At 45.2% G+C, this 16560-nt stretch overlaps 1 protein-coding gene and 1 long non-coding RNA gene across 3 annotated transcripts; one reads left to right on the forward strand and one right to left on the reverse strand.

The window, feature by feature from the left end:
• Positions 1 to 1588: 1588 nt before the first annotated feature.
• TXN (thioredoxin) lies at positions 1589 to 14064 on the reverse strand. Its single transcript, XM_019966705.2, has 5 exons — positions 13905 to 14064; positions 9724 to 9828; positions 9229 to 9288; positions 2310 to 2375; positions 1589 to 1858 (listed from the first exon to the last, which is right to left on the reverse strand). Exons 1-5 carry the CDS (start codon positions 13926 to 13928, stop codon positions 1796 to 1798), a joined length of 318 nt encoding a protein of 105 aa, XP_019822264.1. The 5' UTR covers positions 13929 to 14064; the 3' UTR covers positions 1589 to 1795.
• Positions 2392 to 12688, forward strand: LOC109563334 (uncharacterized). 2 transcript variants are annotated; one of them, XR_011568195.1, is made up of 2 exons: positions 2392 to 6946; positions 9664 to 12688. It is a non-coding gene; the product is annotated as an uncharacterized lncRNA (long non-coding RNA). The 2 variants fall into 2 exon arrangements; XR_002181333.2 differs by having other exon boundaries at positions 11720 to 12688.
• Positions 14065 to 16560: the final 2496 nt, after the last annotated feature.

Genomic DNA, 16560 nt, shown 5'->3' on the forward strand with positions numbered 1-16560 from the left:
TCCAGTCATCTTAGGCTCACAGCAGCACTTGATAGTTAACACACCTTCCTTTCTGAAATGTTCTTTTTGCTTTAGGGGTTAAAAAAAAACAACCTTCTTGTGTTTCCTCCTTTCCCTCTGGCTTCCTTTGTCTTTTCTTGGTTCCCACTCTACTCGCTCTAAATGTTGAGAGCTCATCAAGATGTTTTGAGCCTTTTCTCCTCTGGATGCTCTATCCTGGATGTTCCCGTACATCTGTTCTTAGCCATCTACATTATGATGTCTTTCAAATTCCTATTGTAGTCCAGACCAGTACCTAGCAGTCTGCATGAAATCATTCATCTTAAATGTACACCACAAAAGCATGTCTTAACATGTCCCAAGAGAACCTGACCTGCCTCCTCCAATCCCCACCTTACTCATTACCTGGCACCCCAACCACCCATTTGTTCAACCCCAAAAACCTGGTTCTTGACCTTGGAATCCTGCTTGTAGGAGTCCTCGGATTGTCTTTCCTAAATGTTGAGTCACTTTCTCTCTCACCTCTCCATCATCTGTGCCCATTTGTTTTGGCCTCAGTATATGAGGTTTCCCAGGTGGTGCTAGTGATAAAGAACCCACCTGCCAATGCAGGAGACACAGGTTTGATCCCGGGGTCAGGAAGATCCCCTGGAGGACCTGGAAACCCGCTCCAGTATTCTTGTCTGGAGAATCATGGAGAGAGGGGCCTGGCAGGTTGCAGCCCATAGGGTCGCAAAGAAACACAACTGAAGAGACTGAGCACGCACGCATAGTACATACCAGTGTATCAGTCATTCGTTTGCCTTCTAGAATGTATAGGGTGGCAGGGTAATAGTTGAGCATTTGTCCTCTAGGCTTGTTTGGTTCCGATCTCTGATCAGCCACTGACTAGTGTGGTGCTATTCAGCCTCTTTGCTGGTTTCCTCACTGGGAAATGGGGAGGACAGTGCCTACTTCATAGGACTGTTGCCAAGATTAAATTTTAAGGATGGTAAGAGGCATATGATTTAATTCTATGATTATTTTTTACTGTACAAATTTAAAAACTGTTTCTGCCAGCATTCCTCAGCCCTTTGCTGTGTCTAGAACAAAGAAACAATTGTTCTTTGAATGAAATAAACGGTAACGTCCACACTCTTTGCCACTTAGGTCGGAACTTCTATCTGGCCTATAAAGCCAGTTTCTTACTTAGAATCAAAATTCCCACTGTAATGTTTGCTCACAAGGAGCTCCCTGGTGAACCACCTATGAAAAATTCCTAACTGGTAATAGGACTGTTACCAAAGTTGGCAGCTTATTGTAACCTGAGACAGGAAATCTCAAATCAGAGATAAACAATTCCTTCATGGGCAGATATCAATTTTGGTCATAAGGATCATTCAGAGAACACAGGAGATATAAAATACTTTCTCTGTGCATAAATTAAAAAAAAAAAAACCAAAAACAGAATTTTAACATACTACTGTTATCTGTGCATTGCCCTCAGTAAGATTTTTCTAGAAATTCACACAAAAAAACCCTTAAACCAGTGGCCTACAAATTTACCAAGAAAGAATCAAGAACATATGAAAGTAACTAGGACGTTAAATACCATCAAATGGCCGGTTTTCATTTATTTTGAAAACTAGGTAAAGGCATGAGACAGTTTTAAAAAGTGTAGAGTTAATATTTTATTGTCACCTATCAGATGGCAGTAAGGTATATAATCTTCATACTTGATCTTTCCTTTGTGTAAATAAAAAAAAAATTACAAGTTTAAACAGCCAATGGCTGGTCATGTCTTCAGAAAACATGATTAGATTAATTCATTAATGGTGGCTTCAAGTTTTTCTTTATTAGCTCCAGAAAATTCACCCACCTGTTGAGAGAATATTGAATTGCCATTAGATGTAGCATTGCATGCCTATTTTGTGTATCAGATACGACCACAGAATGGGTCTGGGGAAGACAGGAAGTATATACTTATACATCCATGGATAACACTCAGTTAAGTTTAAAAACAACAAAACCCACCCTCAAAAGTCAAGGCTCAATTTTTCTATACAAATACCTCTGAACAAAGATAAATGCATTGTGATATAAATATGAAGTACCAATCACAGGGATTAATCAGCAAATCCCTGTGATTTAACAGAGATTAATTAACAATAAGGTGTCTCATTATGTACTTAATGAAGAATGACACATTTAAATATTCTTAAAAGGAAAAAATGGGGATGTGCTTCCCAATGTGAAAGGTAAGTCCCTTGTTTGTTTATATGCCACACTAGCCTGTTACCCAGCTGGTTTTCAAGGTCAGATGTACCTACCTTCTGTCCCTTTTTAAAAAACTGGAAGGTTGGCATGCATTTGACTTCACACTCTGCAGCAACATCCTGAGGGGAAGAGAGGTATAGCAAGAAGATAAAAACAAGACTGAGTATTGAGCTATGACACCTGTGATCTAAAACCAGATTCTTTTTCCTGTTACATACCCAGAACTCAACATTAGGGCATCGTGTCAATGTTTACATGCCTATACAATGATACAGTGGCACAAAAGCCGAATTGGTTATACTCTCAATTAAAATTTTAAAATATGTATTCTCATCTTGGAGAGATACTAGCCTCAGATACTATACAGTGACTCAAACAGTTTAAGAGATTATTCTGTTTTCTTGAAGTGAGGTACGTAGATGATGATCATAGGCTAAAGTTCAGCGTTAGCGAGAGGGACAACTTGTTTACAAAGGACTTGTTCAAGAAGAAAGTCTTGGTAACCTACAGGACAGCTCCACACAGACTTTTCTGCTTTTACCACCCCTCACTCTCCACACCTTATTCACACTAGGTTTCGGGGGAAGATTCCATGAAAATGTTTTGGACTAGAGTGTCAAGTGAACAGGTCCATTAGGGATTCAAAACATCAGGTCAGCACTCAAAGAGGGTAGGGAGAGAAATGCAGAAAGAACCATGTACTCTTAACTACGTGGTTAGCAAAAGCTGTGAAGAATAGAGACCAAAGAACTTTCACAGGAAAGCAAGGTTGGTACAAATACCATGGTGTCTTCTAGCCAGGGATCTGGCAATGAGGAACACAGGAGTTAAAAACGGAGCGGCCCTGAGATTGAGCCACCAGTCAATGGAAGCAGCCTAACTTCACCTCTTCCTCTGAGACTGGAAGAAAAGTGTGGCTTTACATCTTTATGAAATCGCACGTGTACTGTTGCTAGTTTGGGCAGGAAGGGTGGCAGACAAGTGTGGTTCTTCTCCTGATAACCTTTAAGCACTGCACACCAGGCAGCACAGGGCAGTAAAGGCTGCAATAAAATGGCTAGGAACGTACTGAATGCCTTGTACATCCAGGCACCAAATACTTCCTGAAAGCAAGAGTTACGTGGAAATTAGCAAGAACATTTGTTTAAAACCATAATGAAGATCATAACATTTTAATTGTACCAATTCCAGTAATTCAGGATGAAAAATGGGGTGGAGAGTTGACAGGAAGATAGTGAGCTGCACATGTCAAGGTTAGGACCTTGAGGGTGAGTAATCAGGAGAGACCAGGCTTCCCAGATAGTGCTGCTGCTGCTGCTGCTGCTAAGTCACTTCAGTCGTGTCCGACTCTGTTCGACCCCACAGACGTCAGCCCACCAGGCTCCCCCGTCCCTGGGATTCTCCAGGCAAGAACACTGGAGTGGGTTGCCATTTCCTTCTCCAATGCATGAATGTGAAAAGTGAAGTCACTCAGTCGTGTCCGACTCTTAGCGACCCCATGGACTGCAGCCTACCAGGCTCCTCCATCCATGGGATTTTCCAGGCAAGAGTACTGGAGTGGGGTGCCATTGCCTTCTCCGCCAGATAGTGCTAGTGGTAAAGAACCCACCTGCCAATGGGGGAGACACAAGGGACGTGGGTTTGTGCCCTGGATTCAGAAGGTCCCCTGGAGGAGGACATGGTAACCCACTCCAGTATTCTTGCCTGGAGAATCCCATGAACAGAGGAGCCTGGCAGGCTACAGCCCATAGGGTCACATAGAATTAGACACGACTGAGCAACTCAGCAGGCATGAACAACCAGGAGACCCGAAGATTAGAAGGGCAGGGGGACTGGTTTAGTTAAAGATTAAAAAATGGTTGTCTATGGGATGAATCTGGTCTAGACAGGTTGCTTGGTTCATGTAAGTACTTTAAAAAAAAAAAAAATCTCTGAACTGCTTGAATATTTGGGAACACTGGTTGGCTCCTCCTAGCACTGGAAAAGCAGCTGCTTACTGTAGTTCCCTCACTCTTACTTTTAAGTCACCAGGTGGGTATCATCTTTCATGCAAGCAGTTGGCAGAAGCCTCAGAAGAGGTGGGTGTTAGAAGGGCAATGGGGTCGAAATGGTGAGCCACCCTCTCCACGACTTCTAATCAGAGAAACATACAGGGGGTACAGCTGACCTTCATCACCCCCAAGAGCATGAACATGCAGGACTTGGAGATAAGGAAGATGGAGCAGAAGGATCTCGAGCTCACCTCCTCTCCTGAGCACATCAGAATCACAACTAGCTGCTGAACATAACCGTCAAGAAAGACTGGAAGCTACCAAACAAGACAGTCTACATCCAAAGACAACAGGGCTTGGACACTGATCACAACTTTCAGGTGAGAAAGCTACTCCCAAAGCTTGCTGAGCAGAAAACACAGGGTCCCAGTCAATGGAAATGATAGTCTCATTCCTGTTCTCAGATTCTGGATACCTCACCCAGTCAGAGCCTGGCACTCCTGCACTGGTACAACTGCCTTAAAATAAGCTGAGTCATGAAAACACGAATGCTTCTGAGAAAGCTTCTGAGTGTTTTAATCATGTTCATACGTTTTATGTCTTAAAACTGCAGTCTAAGTCTTTACATGATAAATTTTTAGTTAAAGCGTAAAGAATTCTCTCACTGGGTATGAAAGGGATATTACAGTGTTCTTCAATCCCCATCCCTGAAAGTAAGAGCTGCTAAGGGAATGAGAATATTCATTTTAACCCCCCTAGATACACATGGTTAAACTACTTCACAATTCTAATGTATCAATTTATCAGTATGTATCATGATTTTTGACATCCAGTTTGACTTTGCATGTAATCAGATCCATCAGCCCTTCCCTACTCCCAGCATTGAAAGCATGGGCTTTACTGGATTTTTAATGACCTCAGTAAAGATTAGTTGTTGTTTACTTGCTAAGTTGTATCTGACTCTTTGCAACCCCATGGACTGTATCCTGCCAGGCTCCTCTGTCCATGGGTTTCTCCAGGCAAGAATATTGGAGTGGGTTGCCATTTCTTTTCCAGGGGATCTTCCTAACCCAGGGATCAAAGTTGCATCTCCTGCACTGGCAGGCAGATTCTTTACCACTAAGCCACCAGAGAAGCCCCAAAAGGTTAGTAGTCTGTAACTAATATTTGATCTCTATTACCTCTGTGAATGTTTTACTTTTTTTGTTTTCTATTACTTGTTCTATGCACTAATTTACCCATTCCTGTGGGGATTTGAAAAGACACGCACACTTTAAAATTAAGGAGTTACTGCTGTGGTTTTAAAAATATCCTTTATCCTGAGTTGATCACTTCCTTCATTTAAAAACAAAGCTAGCCAATCCCTAATGGCACCCCAACTTCCTGCCATTAAAAAAAAATCTCAAATTTATGTAGTCACAGCATAATCGGGATACACAACTCTTCCTCATTCCCCTAAAACCTCCTCAGTGGCTCCTTTATGGTCAAACCCTATCCCACCCCACCCCACCCCTGATCTGTTCTCCATCACCATAGGTTTACCCAATCTCAGCTTTTTATTAGTTTTTACTAGTTAAGTATAACAGGGCTTCCCAGATGGCTCAATGGTAAAGACTCTGCCTGCCCATGCAGGAGTTGCTGGTTCAATCCCTGGGTTGGGAAGATCCACTGGAGGAAAAATGGCAACCCACTCCAGTATTCTTGCCTAGAGAATCCCATGGACAGAGGAGCCTGGCAGGATGCAGTCCATAGGGTTACCAGAGTTGGACATGACTGAGCACACATGTACCAAATGTAACCAGGCTACATTTTACCTTATTCAATTTCTTGGTGGTGGTTTCTAGTTTAGCATTTTGTCCCACATGGTGTAGTGGTAAAGAATCTGTCTGCCAACGCAGGAGACCAGAGAGGTGAGTTCGAGCCCTTGGTCAGGGAGATCCCCTGGAGAAGGAAATGAAAACCTACTCCAGTGTTCTTGCCTGGAAAATCCCAAGATAATGGAACCTGCTGGTCTACAGTCCATGGGGTCACAAAGACTTGTCACTACTAAGCAACTGAGCACCGAGGACCAACGTACCTTTAAACCTGCTCTTGTCACCTTTCATCAACTCACTCCTGGCTGTTCTAATCAAAATGGAGACATAGCATTCTAAGATACTTTGTTTCTTTTAACTTACAAGTATCATACTCTGGAGACCTGGGAGCAGAGGCTACTCTTAAGGAAATAAGATCAGTCTATGATGTGCAAAAGTAGTATTCACACTTTGCTATGCATACAGAGTTGTTTGCCTTCTGACTGTCCATTTGATTTATTACACCTGAAAGATAATCCCTTCCAGCTCAAGTGTTTAGAGATTCTTCTATAAAAACTAGGTGCTGTTTGCCCCCCAAATACTATAAACATTAAGTGCCTTGGGTTTGGAATTCATGCACAGCAATTATCTGCATAAAAAAATACTAATTCCTAAAACATTCCCATCTATGATATGATCTAATGTTCAAAATGATGATATCCCTGTTATCTTTCATTTGCATTCTTTTAGAGCCAAAATGAGGAGATGGTTTTATCTACAGTGTTCCAAAGCAACCAGAGGACCCACTCCTGGAATCTGTAAATTCCATGGGGAATAATTCGTGGCATGACAATGAATTGCTTTTTGTTTGCATTACTTCCCTTGTGAATTCTGCTGACTGACCAGGTGTGTAGGAACAGACCGACTGTTACTATGTGTATGGGACAACCTAAGAGTTCTGGAATTCAGTTTTTAATGCTGCAAAAGATTGATAAGGCTACTTAGATGGTAGAGTAGTTGTCACTGCCGCTAAGTTGCTTCAGTCGTGTCCGACTCTGTGCGACCCCATAGACGGCAGCCCACCAGGCTCCGCTGTCCCTGGGATTCTCCAGGCAAGAACACTGGAGTGGGTTGCCATTTCCTTCTCCAATGCATAAAAGTGAAAGTGAGTTGCTCAGTCGTGTCCGACTCTAGCGACCCCATGGACTTCAGCCCACCAGGCTCCTCCATCCATGGGATTTTTCTAGGCAAAAGTACTGGAGTGGGGTGCCATTGTCTTCTCCGAGTTGTCACTAGGAGTATGAAAAAAAAAAAACAAAAAAACTACATGTTACTCAAAGCGAAAGGTCCACTTATGGGAGGCTCATTTTAAGGTCTAGACACTTTGAGGCTGATGATGAGGATGCCACCAGGCCTAAAGGAGGGACTGTCATACGGACATCTTGGCCTGCTCCACACGCAGACTTCCCAGAGGTTCTGGACTGAGGCAGAGAGCATCTGCCCTGGGCCCGGCACAGTACTACAGGGGCCAAATCCCCAGGCTCTGCTTCTGGCCTTCTTCCTTCTGTGCTGCAGTCTCATCACCTGTGCAGTGGGGGTGCTGATAAAAACACTGCTGCTGGTTACTAGCTGGATGAAATGACATAATACAGGTAGAGGGCTTTCTAGTCCCTTCCAGGTGCCATTTGTACCTGGCTAAAGTGACCAGATTAAGAGAAAAAAAATTAGGTTAAAACAGGGAGCAAGATTTTTTCACAAACACATACTGTCTGCTCTTACTTAAAAAACCCAGGACACATCAGAATAACTATCTTGACAACCATATAAATTCATTCATTCTATACCTGCTATAGCCCGACAGGTGTGCTATGTAAACAGGAAACAAAGGTAAGACAAGGTCTCGGATTAAAAAAAAAAACTGACAGACCATAATGAAGGACAGAAACAAAGATCAGTATAGTCACAGCTAAGCTCACTGAGAGCTTATCATGTACCAGCAACCACTCTGAACACACACAGGTCTTATAAGATACTGACAACTGCCTTACGATGCTGCATCAACGTTGTGATTTTACAGAGGCTCAGCCTGAGGCACAGAACAGAGCTTTACCAAGCACACACAGCTAACAAGGGACATGATCCCACAACATTCAATCCAAGAAAAAGAAGGGCGGAACACACCAGGGGAACACAGAGGAAGGGAACTAAGCCATTCTGGGCATAGAAGGCAGGAACTAGAGAATTCCTGGAGAGGATGTGAAGTTTATGTCCAGAAGTTTTTCCAGCAAGAGATGAGAAATGTGCTGGGAATAAGCAATGCGCTACAGGGTGGAGCCCACAGGCTTAGGAAGTCCTGCTACATCCCCCTTTTATAGACCCTTCTGGACCTTTAGAGTTTTCCATGTTTGCTCAGTGAGTAAGCAACCTTACAAAGCTGGTAGGGCAGGTATTAGATCTGGTCACGGACAATGGAACCAAAGCTCAGAGGAGACGAGGATGAGCCCAAAGCAGAAGCCGCTGGGCCAGGACTGGAGCCCAGGTCTAGCGCCCTGGTTGCCACTCTGTACCTCACCCACTCTGGTCCCTCTGAGGTTAGGCGAGCCCGCCCACACACGTTTAAATCCCAGCTCTGCTACGTCCTGTAACTCTATGGCCAAGCTGTTTGTTTTCCCGTCTGTAAAATGGACAATGTGACAGGACCAAGGATGAAATGAATTCATACTTGTTATGCTCTGAGAGGTGGTGAAGGACAGGGAGGTCTGGAGGGCTGCAGTCCACGAGGTCGCAATGAGCGACTGAACGACAATGCACACAGAACAGTCTGCGTGACCTAAAGTGTTAAGCATGTTTCTTTTCTCAGCTCTCTATCAAGGTACCCTGGTGTTTGGTCTTCTCAGTTTCTATTTGTTGAGCATCTTGGATTGTTAGGTAGACTATGTAGGCTTTTAGAAAGAGGACTACTAAAGTCAGGTAATAGATGCCTCGATTTTGTTTGAGGATATGATATACATAGCTCCTGCCAGCTAGAATTCAGCTTAAAACTGGCACAAGTACCTGTTCTGAAATAACTTTTTAGCTAGGGTGGTAGGTGTAGCGTTTTTCTTATTTATGAGAACGAGCAATGTGCAATTCAGAGGGAAAGGGCAAGGCAAAACGTTCAGCATTATTCCGGATTTCTAGCCACGTACCTGACAGTCATCCACATCTACTTCAAGGAACACCACGTTGGAATACTTTTCAGAGAGAGACTGGAGAATTAAAAAAAAAAAAATCCACAAAGATTTACCACTGGGTAGTGGCAGTCAACACACTTAAGCTTCTTAAATGGAAACTTAAAAGTAGGAACTAAAGATCCAGATATTTAGACTAGGGACAGGTAAGCATAAAGGACATTTTCTCTGAATCAAATTCTTGGTATAAAATAATTTAGAACACTGATTTTGATTCCTGAGCTTCAAGTAGGGCCCATGTTTCAACTTGAAGAAAAACAAAATCACTTAGACAACCAAATTAAGTTTTGAAAGTTGTCTTCCATGGGCTGTATGTATCAAACTTAAGTTCTAAATTAAGTTGTTATGCTATGACTTTAGATGAAAGATCCAACAACAAAACCTCTTTCCTAGTGTTGTGACCACCAACCCCAAACAAACAGCTTACAAAAGCAGAAGCCGGCTAATACTTACATGAAAGAAAGGCTTGATCATTTTGCAAGGCCCACACCACGTGGCTGAGAAGTCGACTACTACGAGTTTCTCTCCTGCACTGTTCAAGGCTTCCTGAAAAGCATACTAAGGAGGGAGAGAGGAAAGCTGATGTGAAATTACATTCATTTCCAAAAGCCTTGATAAAATGGACACAAAGCACAATGTGGAGGTCCTGTGTTCAGGGCCTGTTTTTTAATTAAAAACATGAAAACCAAGCAAATCAACTGAAGAAATCCTACTGTGGTGTGTAGTGTTACTTGCTAAGAATGAAACAAGTATGATGTATACAGTGTATCAATATTCATGTCTTCACAAATACAACATATTATTTGGTTAATCCACATCCAAACTAAGTAAATGAAAGGAAAATAAAGACGTGTATTAAAAGTGCTTCCACATCAAATCTAGGTATATAGTAGACATTCATTAAATGCTTATTGATTGATTCAAGGAGTCACTCTTCAACTGAATGTCACAAACGCACAAAATTTTGCAACTAAAACTTCTTGACTAAGCTAATTTTACCTATGTTAGAACATTCAAAAGCTCAAAAAAAAAAAAAAAAAAAAAAAGAAAGAAAAGAAAATAACTTCTCCACACCCTTACACTCACTGGTGACTTTTAAGCATATATCCTTATATTCTTTTTAATGCAGTGTCCAGAATTGAGATCATACTCCTCTTGATTTATCATTAATTTCTGCTTCTATCGTTGACCAACTAAGAAAGTTTTAGTTCTTCATGAAGGGAATTTTGTTATTTTTCACAAGCAATGCTTGTTGAATAGAATTCCACCAGCAGAAATGATCAAGAAATTCCTCACCACCAACCTCCCTGAATTATTTACCAGTGGTCTTGATACTGTAACCCTAGCAACGTAACATTCTAGTTAACAAGGGACTCATTTTTAACCACAATTAGTCAGCTGCTGCTGACCAAAGCCACGGCCATGAAGAGAAATCAAAACACAAACATCTATATCTGAAGTCTCAGTTTTCAAGGGAAAAGGTGCCAGTCACATTGGTTTAATCAAAAACCCACACAACCACCCCCTTGCTTTGAAAGCTAAGAATCAGGTCAGATCTGGTCCAGTAAAGAAGTAAAGTAAATAAAGCACCATTAAAAAAAATTTTTTAAGCGAATTCCTCTGAAGTTATTTCTCTAGATTTATAATTTCTGCCTCATGTTTCAGGGAAACAATTCACAAATGGTGTTTCCCTGGGACAGTAGGTCATGGTTTCTGTTTGCAGTTATGCAAACAAACACCCACACCTTTGGGTATGACAAGGTAGGGGCACAGAGTAAGAAGTATAGAAATTATCCTTCCAAACCACCACCTATATTTTCCAGATGAATTTCCTTCAAAGCCTTCCCTAATGTGATTTTTTTTAGGTCAAACCAGCCACTCTTTACTGCAAGATCCAGGTAAGACAAGAAAATAAGGAATGACAGTGTCTGCTCAGATGAATGCATGGTTTTGTGAACACGGTTGGCTCTCAGTAAATCCTGGGGAGGTTACTTTCAATCTAGAATAACTTTCAGCAATAAATGTTGGCTTCACTGAACATGAGTCACCAGCCAGGTATAGGTAAGACTTCATGACAAATTCTATTCTCTGGCCACTTAAGTTTGCCTAAAACAGACATCAGTTTGAAAATGAGTCAATATCATCTTACTAAGAAGCAAACCATAATTTCTAGCTTCCAGAAACTACCAATGAGCATTGATAAAGGTCCCCATCACTGACACAAAGGTTCTGAAAACAAAACAATTCACTCATATTTGGGGCAGATAAGTAAGAGTAGCGTCCGGCATCTCTTTTCCTAAACACACCCATTCCAAAGACAATCAACAAGCCTAAGAGTGGTTTGTAAAGCATTCAGTAAAAGTGCCTGTGTGTTCAAATTAGGAGTTCAAGAAACGGCAGTAGCTATTCTTGGAACAAACTGTTGATTTTTCCTTCCTTACTTTTACAGTCTAGGTATCCCACTTGGATCTGAAATAGACCCCAGTGGCTCTAAACTACCAAAACCTCAGTTGTCTTGGATGACCAATGGCACCAATTTTAGTCCATCAGGATGAAAACTGAAAGTGTACTCAATATTTACAAGAAACATTCAAATCAGCTTACCTTTTGATTGACTCTAGGTCATAGTTCTGAAGACCCATTGATTACAACCCCAGATCAGTGCTTTTTCTGAGTAATGAACTTCCTGTCACCCTTGTACATCTTGCCATTAATGAGGGGAGGAAAGTGTCACAACTAAATAGGAAACTAAATACGACCACTAAAATAGGAAAAGACTGAATTTTGAAAAGACTGTGCTCCAGGAATCAGTCCGTTTTTGGTTTGTAGTTGTATGGATTCTGAGACACATCAGCTAGACCAAAGATTTTTCACTCCTTTCATGGGTTTTCAGAGATTCTACTGAAGAAGTCGCCAGCCTCTACAGAGGATCACCCCTTACTCCCCCCACCCCCCCATAGACTGTTATTAGTCATTCAGTAGATACTGACCCCAGGCTTTCCTGTGGCTCATGGTTAAGAACCCGCCTGCCAATACAGGAGACGCAGGAAATGTGGGTTTGATCCCTGGGTTGGGAATATCCCCTGGAGAAGCAAATGGCAACCGACTCCAGTATTCTTGCCCAAGAAATCCCATGGACAGAAAAGCCTAGAGAGCTACATTCCATGGGGTCACAAGTCGACGCGACTTCACAACTAAATACACAATCGATGTTGACCCTAACCTGAAGAAACAGCCTCAACACTGTATAAAGCGTCAGTAACAGAAACATTCATCGAAGCATGGAAAACTGCCTAAAATGTCCAGAATGTCTTCAATTATTGAAATGATTCCAAAATCTTCTAATTACACAGAAAGAGTTCAGGCTAAATGAGACCACAAACACACACCTCAGAAATAAAAACGTCAATTATCTGTGGCTGCTTCTAGGAAACAGATCTCTCTCTTCCCAGATTTCCTGCAATGATCTTTATGTTTCTTGATCGTAAAAGGGAAAAAAAGGAACCATTAACATTGAAACCTCCATTCCTCGAAGCCAACCTCAGATCTGAACCAAGTACGGGCACTCCACTCGCCTTTTCCGGCTTTACTGGGGTGGGAAGTTTTCTCCCACTGACTTTTCTGACTCTGGATTAGCATACATTTCTTGGGGCGGGGGTGAGGGGGCACAGTACACCAGACACTCAGGCTCTGAATCTCAGAGCAGGAGAGTATTAAGTTTGCAATAACTCTCGATATATGCAACACTTTTTGCCTTGGGCATTCCTAAAAGGACACAACCGCCGTCAAGCACATAGCCGGCCGCGGCCGCACCCAGGGGACTCCGGGCTCCAGCGAACCCCACAAACCGAGAAAGAATCCCAGATGGGTAGGGCAGTGGAGGCCCCCGGGCCCAGCCTCGGGGACTGAGTCATTCCAAAGCCAGCGCTGCCGGAAACACGCCCTGCGTCGCAGGAGGAGGAGTCCCGAGGGCGCGGCCCGGACTTCACTTCCTTGCCGCCACCTGGGCTACTAAAGCCGGACTCGTAGGGGTTGGGGTGGGGGTGTCTCCAGCCCGGAACCTTCCCTTTCACGCGGCTGCAGCACGCGTCACCTCTACGACTCGCGGGGGCGGGGGGGGGGGGTCTCAGGCCTAGACCCGCTCCCCAGGGAGCTCACTGCACCCAAAAGCGCGGGTGGATCACGCGGCTCCACGAGGAAGGAGTGGCGGCCAGCAAGCCCGGGCTTTCTTCAAGAAGCCCTCCACCTCCTTGCCCAGGCCCGTGTCCGGATAAAGATGGGGGGCCTAAGGCAGCCTCCTTCCATCCTCTACCCAATCCCGGCTTCCCGGCAAGAGGGGTGGAGGGGGCGTAGTGGAGGACTCCCGGGCGCTCTCCGCGCGCGTGCATCCTCCAGACACACTGGGTCACCTGGACCTTGCCCTCCAGGGAAACCTGTCCGTCTCCTCCCTTCCTCCAGGGAACGCTCCACGGTCCCGGACGCGCCCAGGCCCGGGCTTCCCGCAGTGCCAGGCCGAGCCGCCGCGTCCCCTTCCCCGAGGGATGCGGAGGGGTGGACTGCCCACCTTTGGCCCACCGCCTACCCCAGTTGCCCGGAGCTTCGTGCCGCGCCCTGGCATGCCCCGGAACGCGTACCTTGCTCTCAATCTGTTTCACCATCTTGGCAGCTGGGGGTCTGACGAGCGACCTGACAGTGCAATCGATGGACACGGATCCGAGGGGCCGGACAGAGTTTAGCCAGCTCGCAGCCCGCTTTCCCTTTATAGTAACGGTGGGCGGGGCGGGCGGGCGCGCGCGGCGTGCGTGCGGCGGGGGCGCGCCCGCGCCGGCGTCAGGGCTAGGCCCCGCCTCCAGGAGCCGCCGGGTGGGGGCGGGACCGCTGGAGGGGGCGGGGCCGGAGGGGCCGGGCGGGCGCGGGCGCGGGCCCGAGCTCCTGGGAGTCGTCTGGGTTCGAAACCTTGGGCATCGTCCACCTGTACCCCACCTGGGAGTGGGAAGGCGGGAGGGCCATCCGGTGACCTAAAGGGCGCATGCCGGCGGCCACCCCCTGATCTAGAGGGTCACCTGGGAAGGGGCCAGCCAGGCCTTAATCGGACGCGCCCAGAGAAGAGGCCATTTACGGTTTCTCGGAAAGACCCGCCGTACCACGGCCCCACAGCCTAGCGAACCCCCACAAAATGCTGAGTAACGATAACCAGGACGTGTCTCTTGGTGTGAGCCCCCACTCCCCCTCGCCGCCTCCTTTCCGGAATGTACCGCGACGGTCTCCTGGTTCCTTCTTCCGGTCCTTTCACTTTCACCCGGGAACCTGCTGTTGCATCATGACACAGCAGTTTAGTGCCATTGTGAACTGACCGGGCTCATGCCCGGTAGAGTTGATGCTGGTTGTTAAGTCCTGCGGGAGTGACACAGTTGTGACCCTGAGCAGGGGTTGACCTCCCGGTTCCTCCGATTTCCCAGAATCAGGATGGTCCCTGACTCCTGGCAGTGGTGTTTTGAGGATTAAATAAAATTCCTGTAAAGTGATTAGGAGAGTGCTTGACACACGGTAGGCACTCAAAAAATAGTTATAATTAATTAAAGATGGGAGCAGTCATTAGACGTGCTTGGTGTCACGGGGGTGGGCACACTTGAAGAGTTTATAATGGCATTAGTGGGCGCGCGTGTGCGCACACACACACACACACGTGTGTGTGCGTACAGAGAAGTAGGCTGTTCCTGCTGACACCGGGTTGCCTGTGGCAGGCTGGGTTTGGCAGGACTGGGCATTGTAGAAGGTGAGCATGTGAAGCCAGGAAGGCAGCTGGAAGTGGAAATGGGCAAGCTGTTGAGCTGGAGAGGGGAATGGAAGTGGGGAGATGGGACAGGAGTGGGATGATGTTGGGGCAGGACAGCAGAGCATGATTTTTTCAGAGGGAGCACTCTGGACGCAGCTACCTCTAGGTGTGATCAGCTGGGATGGTGAAACAGCCCCCTGGCTTCCTTCTTTCTGCTCTTTCAGAGAGGAGGGAAGGAAACCAGACGTTCTGATCCTTTTGTGCAAAGTTTCTAGAAGGTTGAGGAACACAGGGCCATGGGTAAGGATATAGACAAGGGACAAATTCTAAGGACGGCCCTAACAGAGGGAGGCTAGGCTGGCCTGAATGCAGCAAACTTCCCGTAGAAAATAAGGACCAGTGGGCAGAGAAGAGGCCTTAAGGAGTAGCAAGAGCACATTACATAGTCTGCTTTGCTGCTGTGTCTTCGCCCCAACATACATCTCAGCTTTTGGGCCTATTAGTTGGTACATTTACTTAGGAGACGACAATAAATAATTGAGCTATAGGAAACAGAGGTACAGATATCCATTGACTATCCAAACCTCTCCCAGCTGACACCTCTTTAAGGACCTTTCCAATGTCCAGGACCGATACAGAGGGGGATATGGGGGGATGCTACAGTTATAGGGAGCAGGTAACTGGGAGTCTAGCACATGCATTAAAAGCCTGGACTTTGCAATTAGATTCCCTGTCCTCATCCCCACTCTACCATTTGGTGGCTGGGTAACTCTAGACAAGTTTAAACAGTCTCTCTGCCTCAGTTTCCTTATCTATAAAATGGATACAATAACACCCCCATGCTATTAGAAGGGTCAAGTGAGCTAAAACACATGTTAAGTGCTTAGAACCATGCCTGGTACACGGTGGTGGTGGTGGTGTAGTTGCTAAGTTGTGTCCAACTCCTTGCGACTCCATGTACTGTAGCCTGCCAGGCTCCTCTGTCCATGGGATTTTCCAGGCAAGAATACTGGAGTGGGTTGTCATTTCCTTCTCCACTGATACAGAGTAAGTGCTATATAAACTATAATTACAGGCTATTAATGGAATGGTGACATCCCTGTGGAATGATGGCAGAGGTGGAAGGCAAGACTGTAAAACAGGTGTCAAAGTCTTAAGTGAATTAAGTTATCAGGAAATTCGTAACGAAGACTGAGCTCTATAAGGTGCATCTCTCAAAGGAAAAGGATTCTCTCCCCTCAGAGGGTGAAAGAATATAGGTTAGACTTGTCCCTACCCAAAGAGGAAGGTCTCCTGCTTACAAGCTCATGGGACACTCAAGTCCTTAGTATTTCAGTTGGGACAAGGTGGTAACATTCTGTGGGGAGAGGGAGGTGCAGGGGAATTATTGGGACAGCCCAGTAAGGGAGGATCTGTTTGTGCAGAAAGGTAGGGGTGAGAAGACAGGGTGTCATGAAGGCCTTCACTTGGGGGAGTGGGGGTTGGTTCTGTGTATTAGTCAGAACTCTCAGGTG

Source organism: Bos indicus, chromosome 8 (genome assembly GCF_029378745.1).
Source record: "Bos indicus isolate NIAB-ARS_2022 breed Sahiwal x Tharparkar chromosome 8, NIAB-ARS_B.indTharparkar_mat_pri_1.0, whole genome shotgun sequence".
NCBI lineage: Eukaryota > Metazoa > Chordata > Mammalia > Artiodactyla > Bovidae > Bos > Bos indicus.